The sequence below is a fragment of the Carlito syrichta genome, unplaced genomic scaffold (assembly GCF_000164805.1).
Source record: "Carlito syrichta isolate Samal-C Ts95f unplaced genomic scaffold, Tarsius_syrichta-2.0.1 Scaffold59884, whole genome shotgun sequence".
Lineage (NCBI taxonomy): Eukaryota > Metazoa > Chordata > Mammalia > Primates > Tarsiidae > Carlito > Carlito syrichta.
The window spans coordinates 298,033-312,804 of NW_007003980.1; the positions used below are offsets into that span (position 1 = coordinate 298,033).

Sequence of the window (14,772 nt, forward strand, 5' to 3'; positions counted from 1 at the left end):
CACCACCGCAGCCTCGACCTGCTGGGCTCCGGCGATCCTTTCACCTCAGCCTTCAAAGTAGCTGAAACTACAGGCGCACGCTACCACGCCCGGCTAATTTTTTTGATTTATTGTAGAGATGAGGTCTCACCTGCCCAGGCGGGTCTCGAACCCATGGGCTCAGGCAATCCACTCATGTCAGCCTCCCAAAGGCGCGGGATTACAGGCTGAGCCACCAAGCCCAGCAAATTTTTTTTTTTAATGATTAGACTATTAGCAGGAACTCTCTCCTCCTAAGTTTTAAAATTTCTGTATCAGTCTTACAATCAGATTTTAGACTTTTAAGAAAGGAAGAAAATCACAAACTTGTCTGCAGGGCAGAGTTCTGAGTTGTTTGATAGGAATATTCCATATAATTTTCAAAATATTCAATTGCCAACCAACCAACCAAATCTGTTTATAAACACTGACACAGCATATAAGACTATTCTCTAAAGCAGTACCTCACTAATGTCATTGGAAAGTTTTCACCTTTTATTGGTCTGAGACAAAAATTAAGACTCTTTTATTCTGATATCATGTCCTTCCTTTTAGTTTGAAAGAGTATTTTTAAAATTAAAATGATAGATGTTTTCACATACAGTCCTTAGCTTGGCAAAATAAAAAGCTGCTAACTGTACTGGTCCTCTAAAATTTTCTTAGAAATATTACCAGTCTCTAAAAAATGAAAGTTTGGAATTTCTGTGCTAAAAGACCTTTACTGATACATTACAAAATATTCTTGCTTTTAAAAATAAAAAAATGGCTGGGCACTGTGGCTCATGCCTATAATCTTAGCACTTTGGGAGGCAAAGGCAAGAGGATTGCCTAAACCTAGGAGTTCTAGACCAGCTTGGGCAACATGGTGAAACCTCATCTCTACAATAAATAAAAAAATTAGCCAGGTGTAGTGGCGTGCACCTATAGTTCCAGCTACTTGGAAGGCTGAAGCAGAAGGATCACCTGAGTACAACAGGTCAAGGCTGCAGTGACTGTGAGCATGCCACTGTACTTCAGTCTGGACTACAGAGCGAGACTCTGATTCAAAAATAAATAAATATGGGCAAGCCCCTCAGGTCCCCTCCCACTGTGGGAGATTTCTGTCCTCTCAATAAATCCTACTTTCATAAATAAATAAATAAATATTAAAAAGTGAACTTCAAGCAACTTGATATGTGATATCTTATTCATCTTGGCTCTTCAGTGTCTAATACAATGCCTGGCACATAGCAAGCACTCAATTAATATTTGCTGAATTAATATATTAAGCTAAGTCACTGAAATGATAACTGCCAGATTTTTAAAAATTAAAACCAAATGAAGTATTATACAATGAGTCATGATGCTGAATTTAATATAAAAATAAACAGTAATTGTCAGATTTTTAAAAAAATTTTAAAAAATGAAATTTTTATTATGAGTCATAATATTAAAGAGTATAAACACATGCAATCAGCAATAAATAATCCACTTTTCCATATTTACAAAGCCAAAAAGTATTCAAAAATAATATTAAGAGATAATTCAGGGGAAACAAATCAAAGAGGATTCACCATAAACTGTTAACTCTTGAAGCTGGGTGAAATGTAGATGGGACTTCATTATACTGGGTACATGGGAGTTCAACATACTATCTTCTTTGCTTTTATATATATTTGAGAGTTCCCATAATTAAAAAATGAGAGCAACAACTGAACAAATATGCATTCTGAAAAGACACTATAGTAGTTAGAAGACTGAGATTCTAAATATGAAACAAGGAAAACTACTTAAATGATTTCTGTTCTGAAGCAGCTTAGTTGAATGTTAAGTTTACATGCATTAAAAAAATCAAACGGCAGCAGACCTACATACAGGTATATATCATTATGTAATAAAAGCTTTTTACGTAGGAGCTTAGAACAGAACAATAATGTTTTCCTTAGAAGGTTTGGGCCGTAAAAGAGTAAAAAAGAGAGCATACTGGTAGAAAGAAAGATGGAGGAAAAAAGTTGAGTCATGACAGGCACAGAGAGGACATAATTGGCCTAACCAGGGAAGGTGCACGTTGGGGAATAGTGAAAAAGGATTACCAAGAAAGGAAGTAGATTACAGTTAGAAGCCTCAGAAAGGCGTTCACTGATATTTCAGAAGAAAATGGTGGCAATGGATGAGTTCCCATGAGGAACTGTCATGGTTGGGTTTCTCAGGATAAGTAGTTTAGTAACATAGCATTATGTGGCGTGACATAGGGGAGCGAAATATAAAACATGATGCTAAAAAGGTTGTGAGGTGATCCTAGTGTGGATGAGGGTAGAAGCCATAGAAGAAACAGTAAGGAATAATTTAAAGAAAAAAAGAAAAAAAAAAAAAGAAAGAGTTTTTGATTAACTAGAGGTAAAAAAGCAAAGCAGTGATTCAGTCCTGTGATGGTTTCAATTCTAGATGAATAGGTGGGTGCTATCTCCACGAACAGGTGGGTGCTATCTCCACTGACAAAGACAGGGATGGTGAAAAGTACAGATTTAAGGAGAAGATAATAGGTTTAATTTCAGAGCAGTTAAAATTTGAGGAGACAATAATATAATAACTAAGCCTTCTAAGTTACCAGTGCCAGATACTTTTTTATATGCTTTATATGTATTAATGCATTTATTCTTCAAAATAACCCTAATGAGGTGGGTAATATTTTAAACATTTTAAAATACTCTTCCCCCCTCATTTTAAAGAGAAGGAAATAGAGTTACAGAAAGGTTAAGTAACTTGCTCAAGGTAACAAAGACAGTAAGTGATAAAAACAGGATTTGAACCTGTACTTAGTTTGTTCAACTGCCTCTCTGTGATATGAAACAAATGTTTAAGATGAAAAACACACATCACGATAAATACAGCTACATAAAAGATGAACAGGCCGGGCTCGGTGGCTCAGCCTGTAATCCCAGCACTTTGGGAGGCCGAGGTAAGTGGATTGCCTGAGCCCGCGGGTTCGAGACCTGCCTGGGCAACTTGGTGAGACCTTATCTCTACAGTAAATCAAAAATTAGCTGGGTGTGGTAGCGCGTGCCTGTAGTTCCAGCTACTTGGAAGGCTGAGGCAGAAGGATTGCTGGAGCCCAGCAGGTCGAGGCTGCGGTGGCCGGAAGCGGCCACTGCACTCCAGTCTGGGTGACAGAGTGAGACTCCAACTCAAAAAAAAAAAAAGATGAACATATCCATAAAGTTGCTTGGCTCTATAGAAAAAAATCTTGTAATCTGACATTTTTAACAACCAACTAACTGTTAAAAAAATGTTACTGAAGAAAGAAATTTTTTTAAATGTCCTATCTAGTAAATGAAACAAAACACGAAATAAAGAGAATTGGGATTCAAGAGAAACATTATTACAATCAAACACAAATGCTACAACATTGTAATTTAAATGATCCTATATTCACTTCAGTATTCAAGTTAAATGATTAGTAGGCATATTTTACCCAACCTTTGGTATACTTTGGAAATAAATCTTACACTTTAGAAATTCAATCCCAGAAATAATTTTTTAACAGAAGTTCCAAAATTCATTTCCTTTAGGAGAGACTAAATGTTGTCACTCTACTACTTGCCTTTCTCTCCTGTGTCACATAAAATTAAAATACAGCTACATAGTATAACCACACAGTATACTACACTGTGAATATAATTTTTACAATGACAGAATCCATAAGAATATAAATTATTTACATTTTTTAAAAAGAGTAATATAGAGGGGGCAAGAGTAATACTGATGTGAAAAAACTGGCTTCTGCATACCCTATCAATTCTAAGTCAAACAATATTTACTTACGTTCTGACACTGTGTAAAGGAGGTTCTGGGGTAAAGGAGGAGGTAGTCTTGCCCCCACTGGTGCAAGATTGGGCACTGCACTTGTCCCAGGCTGGTCACGGCTGTTGATCAAGCTTGACTGTGTAATGGGTGGGCCTACAGATACCATAAAGTCAAAGATACAGCATTAATGTTTTGTAATAAAAATGTTCACTCTACTAGTACTGATTTGGATATTCATACGTAAAATATCGCCTTTGACCTTGAACAGAATTCAATAATTTGACATATGCAGGCTTAAGCACTGTGAGTTATATAATTAAATAAATGTGCATTCCTAGTTCTGGAGCAAGTAAAACTAATCTAGGGAGAAAAAATGCAGAACAGGTTGCCTTTATGGGTGGAGGTGGAGAATGGCTGGAAAAGAGCTTGAGAAAACTTTCTGGGGTAATAATAAAGTTCTATAAACCTCTTAAATTAATGATAAGCATGCTTAAGCATACCGGTATCTGCAAAGTGCGGTAAAAAGCATAAAAAATTAAAATGGAGAGATAGAAAGATAAACGATTATACAAATATAGTAAAATGCTAATTATAGAACCCAGATGCTAAGTACATAAGTATAATCCCTTCAACTTTTCTGTTTGCTTGAAATTATTCATAGCAAAATGTTGGGGGAAATAACATTCTTGAATTTAACAAACATACATATGAGGAGGACCCAAAAAAACCCAGAATTCACTCATAAAAAACTGTATTTATTCTTACATGTTTAAACTTCAGTCGCTTTCAAAGTACTCTCTGTTTGATGCAATACACCTATTAAGCTGCTTTTTCCACTGCTCAAAACAGTTTTTGAACTCATCAATTTTGATGCCTCTTAGTGCTTCTGCTATTTTTTGTTTCACCTCTTCCACACTGGCAAAGCATTTCCCTTTGAGAATTTTTTTCATCCAGGGGGAAAAAAAAAACCAAGTTGCTCAGGGTGAGATCCAGTGAATAGAGAGGGTGAGGCACAGGAGCCATGCCATTTTTGGTCGAAAACCGCTGAACACTCAGTGCACAATGTGGGCAGGTACACTTGTAAATCACCCATCATGAAATGGGAAAACACAATGAAAGAATCTCCAAAAATATTTACTGAAGCCCAATGCAGCCTCTCACAACAATGCCAGCTGGTACCCTGATGCCGATGGGTTCCTAGAACACTGATCTAGCAGGGAAAGCCTGTACTATAAGGAGTCGCCCTCCAAAAAGATAATTCTGAGTTTTTTGGGATTCCCTCGTTTGTTTGTTCATTCATTCATTCATTTATGGAGTCAGCATCTCACTCTGTAGCCCAAGATAGAGTGTAGTGGCATGCTCATGGCTCACCACAGCCTCAAACTCCCAGACTCATGCAATACTCCTGCCTCAGTCTCCCGAGTAGCTGAGATTCCAGGCACATGCCACAAAACCCAGCTAATTTTTTAATTTTTTAATTTCTGTTGAGACAAGGACTTGCTGTGTTGCCCAGGCTGGGCTAGAACCATGACTCAAGCAATCCTCTCATCTCAGTCTCCCAAAGTGCTGAGATTACAGGTATGTGCCACCACACCAGGAGAATTTCACTTTTTTTTTTGGTTTTTTTTTTGAGTTGGAGTCTCACTCTGTCACCCAGACTGGAGTGCAGTGGCCGCTTCCGGCCACCGCAGCCTCGACCTGCTGGGCTCCGGCGATCCTTGCGCCTCAGCCTTCCAAGTAGCCGGAATTACAGGCACGCGCTACCACGCCCGGTTGATTTTTTGATTTATTGTAGAGATGAGGTCTCGCTGCCCAGGCGGGTCTCGAACCCGTGGGCTCAGGCAATCCACTCACCTCAGCCTCCCATCACTTTTTTTTTTTTAATGAGTTGAAGTCTGTCGCCCAGGCACGCATCACCATGCCCGGTTAATTTTTTGACTTACTGTAGAGATGAGGTCTTGCCAAGTTGCCCAGGATGGTCTCGAACTCGTGGGCTCAGGCAATCCCCTCACCTCGGCCTCCAAAATGCCTTGAGTCACCACACCCGGCCCATGAATTTCACTTTTAAACAGATTTGTTACCACATTGAGAAAATGTCTTTTATTATAGAAATTCTTTTTCCCTTTTCTTTTTTTTTTTTTGAGTTGGAGCCTCACTCTGTCGCCCAGGCTGGAGTACAGTGGCACGCCCCTGGCCACTACAGCCTCCACCTGCTAGGCTCAGGCAATTCTTCCACCTCAGCCTTCCAAATAGCTGGAGCTACAGGCAAGCTCCACCACACCTGGCTAATTTTTTGAGTTACTGTAGAGATGAGGTCTCGCCAAGTTGCCCAGGCTGGTCTTGAACCTGTGGGCTCAGGTAATCCTCTCACCTCGGCCTCCCAAAGTGCTGGGATTAAAGGAGTGAGCCACCGCACCCAGCCTTATTGTTAGAATTTCTATATATAACAATGCTTCTGTATCAGGAGAATAAAATCTCAGGTGAATTTCACAATTACCCTACTTATGTGATAACATTAAATATTCAAAAACACTCAGTTTAAAAAACCGTATTTCTACTGACCAGATCTATGCATTAAACCTCTCCAAACATTTACCAACTTTGATAACATGTGTTTACTATTCTATAGGGATTATGCTTGAGATCATGCAAAACTGCTTTTTCAACTTCTAGAGTGTATAATTATTGCAAAATCAAATGTTAAAAAATAAAGAAATTGATAAAAAGAACTGCCTGAATAAATTAAATGGCAATAATTTCTAAAAAGAACAATTTGGCACTTTTTAATAATATAAGTTGGGTACAGTGGCTCACACCTGTAATCCTGCCACTTTGGGAGGCTGAGGCAGGAGAACTGCTTGAGCCCAGGAGTTCAAGACCAGCTGGGGCAAAATATCAAGAACTTGTCACTAAAAAAAAAAAAAAAAAATCAAAAACTTAGCTGGGTGTGGTAGTGCATGCCTGGGAGATTGAGGCAGGAGGACTGACTGAGCTAGGAGGTAAAAGGTTGCAATGAGCTGTGATTGTGTCACTGGTAGTCCAGCCTGGGCTAAAATGAGACCCTGACTCAAAAAATAATAATGATGATGTTAAATACGATGGAAAGGAGGGGAGAAATGAAAAAGGGGTAAAATATGTACTAATGGAGGTGGTGGGTACAGTTAAAAGTCCAGGCTTCTTCACCACTGTAAAAAGTAGCCATGTAAATCCGGGCTCGGTGGCTCAGCCTGTAATTCCATGCCTTTGGGAGGCTGAGGTGAGTGGATTGCCTGAGCCCGCGGGTTCGAGACCCGCCTGGGCAGCGAGACCTCATCTCTACAATAAATCAAAAAATCAGCCGGGCGTGGTAGCACATGCCTGTAATTCCGGCTACTTGGAAGGCTGAGGCGCAAGGATCGCCGGAGCCCAGCAGGTCGAGGCTGCGGTGGCCGGGAGCGGCCGCTGCACTCCAGTCTGGGCGACAGAGTGAGACTCCAACTCAAAAAATAAAAAGTAGCCATGTAAAACCATTTGTATCCCTAAAACTACTGAAATAAAAATAGATAAATAACATTAAATATCTTCAAGTAGATATTTTAAAAACATTTTTGCATACATATAAATTCACTCAATTTTTTTCAATTGTGTCTGAAAAATTTAGTCTTACTTCTGTTTCTGCTACATTAGCAACTGTAATAATGTTTTTTAAATATCACTTTTAAACATTTCTTACTCTTAATTTTGGTGGATGTGATACTGGCATGGCATATTGATTTTTTTTTTTTAAAGTCCTTATCAATACTGAAGTACATACTACATACTAGTAAAATGACATGACATTTAGAATTCACTCTAGCAAAAAACAAACCAACCCAAAAATATGTGTGGAGGGGTGGGGAATGAGACAAAAACAGCTGAATATTGATAACCCAAGGCTGGATGATAGTACATGCAATATATATATTATTTTTCTACCTCTAAAATTTCCTTAATACAAAATTTTAAAATATTATCTCAATATTCTTAAAAACTAGCTCTCTTAACACACTATCAACTAACAAGATTTTGACACTGAGGTAATATAAATAAAACCATGCAACAAAGGGTGAAAAAAGGGAAAGAACAGCATCTTAATTATTGGAACGTATGCCAAATTCTATTATTATCTTATTTTTCAAAACTTTCGACAAAATGTCAAATTAGCTAAAAGGGATGGGGGTTCCTCTAAATAGACTTCTCTATTAAAGTATTAAAATTTCAAGCAAAATATACTTACGTGGTATGGGAAGCACAACAGAAGGCGGAGGTTGACCATGTCCTTGGGGAACAGGAAGTCTCATACTATGGCCAGGACCTGGACCTGGGCCTGGGCCTGGGCCTGGGCCTGGGCCTGGGCCTGGGCCTGGGCCTGGGCCTGGACCCGGGCCTGGCATTGGAGGCATTAACATTCCAGGAGGTGGTGGAGGAGGAAGCCCGGGAGGAGGGGGTGGGAAAGGAATCATACTTGGCAGAGCAACTTCATCAACAACTAGGGGATCATTTCCATGATCAAACTGACAAAGGTCACCAAGTACACAAAATCCTCTTTCTGTAAGAAGAAAAAAAGAATCTTATTATGATCTACTTAGGGTTTAGAAAACAACAAAACATGTTACTAAAAAATTCATCAATTTGATTTACAAAGGGGTTTTCTCCAAGGAGTCCGAAGCCTTAATGCTATTCTGATAATCATCTCAATCCCTAAGGTAGAAGCAGATGTATTCTCTAGTTTTTATACTACGAAACTATGACACTGAAATAAATAACAGAAGCAAGAACAGGTTACTAGCTGTTAGACTTGCGATTAAGTTTCCATAATAAAAACTCAGATATTTTAAGCAAATATCAATTTAGCAAATGCTTAGGGTGAAGAGGAATAAGGGCACTGACATTAAAGATTTAATTTCAATCTAGTCTCACAATATTATCCTAAAGCACTATTCTTGCTATATCTGCAAGTTAAAACTTTAGTTTAAAATACTCTAGTGGACGTTATACACCAGCTTCTCACCATAGCACTGTTCATAATAGAAAAACATCAGAAACACCCCAAGTATCCATCAGTAAGGAACAGGTTAAACATATTTTGTACCTAACGAATACTAAGAAGACTAAATAAATTTGAGGAAGTTCTTTGTTTTAACACAGGATGAATGCCAGGAAATACTACTAAGTGAAAAAAACATTATGCAGAAGTGTGAATAGTATATTAATATTTACATAAAAAGAGGGGGAATATGCATATGCTATTTGTTTACATACATATGCATAGACTACGTTTGGAAAGATACACAATAAACTGACAATATAAGTTAAGCTTGGAAAAACTTCTGTGGCTGGGAGATCAGATGAGAATGAGGTAATGCCTGAATTCTGATTTTACTCTATTCCCTACTTAAACAAAATGTAAAAATATATGCATTCTATATTTACAGAAAAAAAGTTAAGATGTGTGTAACTGCCTGAAATCACGTAGGACATAGAGAAGTGAATGTGAGTATAGATAAAAACAAGATTGCCAGCCAAGCTCGGTGGCTCAGCCTGCAATCTCGCGCCTTGGGAGGCTGAGGTAAGTGGATTGTCTGAGCCCGCAGGTTCGAGACCCACCTGGACAACTTGGTGAGACCTCACCTCTACAATAAAAAAAAAAAAAAAAAATTAGCCGGGCGTGGTAGTGCGCGCCTGTAGTTCCAGCTACTTGGAAGGCTGGAGCGGAAGGATCACCAGAGCCCAGCAGGTCGAGGCTGCGGTGGCTAGGAGTGGCCACTCTAGTCTGGGAAACTGAGTGAGACTCCAACTCAAAAACAAACAAAAAAAACAAGATTGCCCATGAGTCAGTAGTTATTTAAATGAAGTAATGACTAACAAACTGGGATAATTATATTATTTTGCCAACGTTTATAAATATTTAAATATTTCAAGAATAAAAAGTTAAAATCATACACACATACCAGTTTATTCATTCGAATGGAAAGTCAGCAAATCAAACTTGCGAATAGATTATACATGTTTAACAAACTCTCAGCATCAAACAATACACAAAGAAATTATTCCTAGTGTATGACAAATTTTATGGTATACAGTGTTTAAGAACAATGAGAACAAAAAATGAACAAATAAGTATTTTCTTGGCAAGAGCCAAATCTTTAAGTCAAACAAATAAATAAGCACTTGGCAAAAGACATTCTCGGAAGCTTTTCTTTCTTGAGAAACTTGCCCATAGCAGGTCTTTCTACCATGAAGCTTCCTCTCTCCTCCTCTTCTCAACAATAAACTCCGTTTTAAAACTTTTAAAAAAGGCATTCTCCTCCCAATTCAGCCCTTTTAACAAAATCTGGGCTATAATTAAAACATACGCAATATATGCAACAGTTGCTTTACTAGTACTTTTGGGTAAAATATAATAGAAGGTGGTGATTTTTACCATCATAATCTCTGCATCGTCTCTTTGGTGGTGGGTTTCGACCAAAAGAATTGGAAGAGCTATGATTGTTATAGTAATTAGACCAACTCTCAGTTGTGTTTTCAGAGTGGTGAGCAGGTGCAATCACAGTAACAGTGCTGGGAATAGACTGTGCCCCAGAGGAATACTGCTCAGAAGAGTTTGGAGGTGGTGCAGATGCAGGCACATAGGAACTCTCCAAGTCATTCCTTTCACTCTTAAACTTTGATCTTTCCCTGTGCTCTGCTTTAGAGACAACATAAAGACAAAAAAAAAAGAGATCAGATATTTATGTTCTTAAACTGTTTATTTTCTCACAGAACTGAAAAGACGAGAATACTGAATTAAACTTACTGAGCTATCTACATTTCCAAGTGCTCTCATTAACAATATATTCTAAAAGCAGGAACAACAACAAGGTGACATATCTTAATCAACAATGTGTGCAAAATCACCTTTTATAACACCAATTACCATTAATGAAAAAGGGTCAGTTTCTCCACTGATATTTAATAAGAATGTTGGCTGGGTGTGGTGGCTCATACCTATAACCCCAGCACTTTGGAAAGACTGCTGAGATGGGAGGATTGTTTAAGCTCAGGAGTTTGAGATCAGCTTGGGCAACATGGTGAGACCTCATCTCTACAAAATTATCCTGGCTTGGTGGTGCATGCCTGTAGTTACAGTCACTCAGGAGGCTGAGGCAGAAGGATCACCTGAGTCCAGGAGGTCAAGGCTGCGGTGAGCAGTGAGTGTGCCATTACACTCCAGCCTGGGTAACAGATTGAGACTCCGAGTCAAAAAAAAAAAGAATCTAAGAATTGACTTCCAAACTGATATCTCAGGAAACAAGTAGTTGGGATCCCAGTAATCTACTTAAGTTTTTTTCTTTTTAATTTTATAAATTTTACGCACCCTTACAGCACATCAACTACCTTCCTAAAATAAAACAAAAGAGTCAAAGCAGATAACCCTCTTCCTCAAGAGAAAGTTTTGTCACTTAAAAGACATTTGTATCAATTATGCAAAATGAGTTAAGTCTAGACGTACAATGATACACTTATAAATAGCTTCTTTTTAATCAAACTCCCTGACTCCATTCTGAGAATGGAGACTTGTTTTGTAATAAAATCAATATTGAGCTTCTTGAGGCAATTCCAGTTTTTATATTGCCTGGACATATTAAAGGTACATCTAAGCCGGGCTCGGTGGCTCAGCCTGTAATCCCGCACCTTTGGGAGGGTGAGGTGAGTGGATTGCCTGAGCCCGCGGGTTCGAGACCCGTGGGGGCAGCGAGACCTCATCTCTACAATAAATCAAAAAATCAGCCAGGTGTGGTCGCGCATGCCTGTAATTCCGACTACTCGGAAGGCCAAGGCGGAAGAATCACCAGAGCCCAGCAGGTCAAGGCTGCAGTGGCCAGGCGCAGCCACTGCACTCCAGTCTGGGCGACTAAGTGAGACTCCAACTCAAAAAAAAATTTAAAAAAGTACATCTACTCTTAAGGGAATTTCTTGTACCCTTGTGATACAGAAAAATAAGCAAATACAGAGTTTTCAGAGGACACCTCATCTACTCACCAACATTCCTGTTTGGATCCCGGTCTTTGCTGCGCCCCCTACTTCGGCTCCTGCTACGACTCAGCCCTCGACTCTTGCTCCGACTCTTACTCCTGCCTCTTCTCCAGTCATACTTCTCACGGTACAATTCATTCCTCTCATAGTACCGGTCATAGTCTCTCCATTTGCCATCTTCTCTTTTTTTCTCACGTGTCCTATAATACACGGATATAAATGCCATATATATAAGTTATAGAAATCAAGTTTACAAACAAATCTATAGCATGAAACAGTCTCCTTGAGTCATCAAAATGCATAATATCTGCACTCTTTTAGAAAGTTGCAAGGCCACCACCTAACTCCAATAATCCAATATATAAAAAGAAAAAAAAACATTCCTACTTCAAGCATACTGGGAGGGGAGAAATGAAAAAAAAGGGTGAATCCAAAGTATGGGGAGGGGTGGAGAGAACAGAGAAATTCAGAACTGCAAAAGAAAAAAGGTTCAAAACAAAGCTTTGCTAAACAAAGACCAATTTTTTGACGTTAGGTTGACAATTCAAAGTACAAACTGAACTACCTGTCATATAAAATGATATGATGATTTTAATACTAAGCACCCCTAACCAAATGGAACATTTCACGGATATTCTCTAAGGAGACTGCTCCCACCCCTGAGCTCTTGGGGAAGCACATAATGATGACTGTTTATAAAAGGAACAGAATATAAGACAAAAACTGAAAATAGAAGGAAGAAAGTTAACTTTCTCTTTCTTCAATGAATTTAGAGAGAATCAGTATTTATATTTAAAAATACCTTTAATGACCTTGCAGGGCAACAGAAAAGTAAGTTATCAATGTCTTCCTAATGAAAGATAAACACAAACCTTCGTTCACTAGATTCTGAACGAGTCTTCTGGGGACTAGGATATTTCTTTTTTTTGCCATCTCGTTCTTCCTCTGCTGGCTCCTGAAATATCTACAGAAAAACATTCAATAGAAATAAGAATAGTCCTTTATAAATTATGAAACACATCCACATGGTGCAAGAGAGGTCACAAATAAAAGCACTGAAATACTAATGTCAAATCATATCCAAAAGAGTTAGACAACAGCAGAAATAAAAAAGATGCTCAGATTACTTTAATAAGCAGTATGTCAATTTTCAAATGTTAAAGTAGGAAATGGTATTGTAGAAACAAAACAAGAAATTCATTATCTAAATTGAAATGAAATAGCAAATCTCTTAGTATCATACAGTAAAATGGTTTATATGTTCCTAATTATAAAATATATATAATATATATAATTAATTAATATATATAATTCACTTGAGGAGGACTTTAGATTTATTTCACAGAAAAAGTTTTAGGAACAAATGGCTAAGTTAATGAATGGAATAAAACTGAGTATTTAATGTAAACTATGGAAGGCTGGTATTGGAACTAACAGAAATGTTAAGGTTTCTCTTAAAGCCTAATAGTCAAGAGTGGCCAGAGGGTTGGGTGCGATGGCTCACACCTGTAATCCCAGTACTTTGGGAGGCTGAGGCAAGAGGAATACTTGAGCCCAGGAGTTCAAGACCAATCTGGGCAACACAGCAAGACTTCATCTCTTAAAGGAAAAAAAGAAGGGACCAGAAACCAATCCAGTGATTTTTATTCCTGTCTTTTAACAGAAGTTGATCTCAAACCAGACATGTAGCCTTTATAAGACAAAGGTAAAATAAAGTCAATTGCAAGAACTAAACAAATGCCCATGTAATGGAGAAGCTTACTTACAAATAGCCAAATCAGAAAGTGAGTGAATGGATTAAGAAGTAATTTAATAAAATTCAGGAAACATAAAATTGCAGCCACAATATGGCAACCATATAGTGCCGTCAAAAACACTAGTCATTCAACTACATTTAAAAATCACTCTCTCTACCAATCCACAAGAAATACAGAGAATGTATTACTCCACTGAGATGTAATAAGCAAAATCCAGACAGGAAAAAAACTTTATAGAATAACCAAATTCCTTCACAAAATAAATTTTAAGGGAAAAGAAGAGGAAAAGAAGGGAGCAACAAATACAGTATGCTTCATAAATCATAGTATATATCTAAGTAGTTTTTCCAGAAAACAGAATGAATTGTGCCAATGATTCAAATTCTCTCATCTTGTTCTTCTTGTGGTCAATACTCTAGTTGTAAAATAACTGATAGAACAATGTAGCTGAGAATTAAGGAAAAGTGGAAATGGGTAGTCCTGAGATAGATTTGCTCCTTCATACCCTGTTCAGAACAACTGAGCACAGACCAGAAGACAATTTAACAAAGAAACATGCCAACTCAAACTTCCTTCCTGCCACATTATCTAAGAGAACTACTATAAACTATTACTTTTATGCACTATCACATGAACTATTATTTAGGCCAGCAATTAAGTTATGTATAAAACTTGGAAAACGAGAAATGCCAGAAAGTGTCAGATGGAATAACCCTACACAGAAACTGAAAGTATAGATTTTTTACAATTCTCAAAATTAGTATTTACAAAGACACAAATAAGACAATGAAAATCTGTTGTTTTTTTAACCTGTTTTCTCAACGCTCAAGATAATAAAAATTTTCTCTTATATTAAATCTGCTCCCAATTATGAGATGATTACAGGGCATGATATAAAAATAAAGATGTAACAGGGGTCTCAATTTTTAATTAAATGTAGCTACCTTTTGTTTTCTTTTAAATTTGGATCAGCCCAATCAGCCTAGCATTTAAAAATGAATCAGAAATGACAACAAATGATATGCGTTCCTTAGAATGAATTCTGGAAACGGGCTGGGCATAGTGGCTCACACCTGTAGAGCCAGCACTTTATGAGGGTGAAGGAGGAGGACTGCTTGAGGCCAGAAGTTCAAGACCAGCTGGGCAACATAATGAGATCCCACCTCTATACCAAAAAGTT

At 38.0% G+C, this 14,772-nt stretch overlaps 1 protein-coding gene across 1 annotated transcript in view; it reads right to left on the reverse strand.

Annotated features, from left to right (window-relative positions):
- Nucleotides 1-14,772, reverse strand: part of RBM27 (RNA binding motif protein 27) — an 80,728-nt gene that overhangs the window by 45,761 nt on the left and 20,195 nt on the right. The window contains exons 4-8 of the mRNA XM_008050357.2: nucleotides 12,708-12,799; nucleotides 11,842-12,035; nucleotides 10,244-10,504; nucleotides 8,057-8,368; nucleotides 3,820-3,954 (exon numbers count right to left, since the gene is read on the reverse strand). Of these exons, the coding sequence (XP_008048548.1) occupies nucleotides 3,820-3,954; nucleotides 8,057-8,368; nucleotides 10,244-10,504; nucleotides 11,842-12,035; nucleotides 12,708-12,799 (994 nt within the window). The remainder of the gene's footprint in view (nucleotides 1-3,819; nucleotides 3,955-8,056; nucleotides 8,369-10,243; nucleotides 10,505-11,841; nucleotides 12,036-12,707; nucleotides 12,800-14,772) is intronic.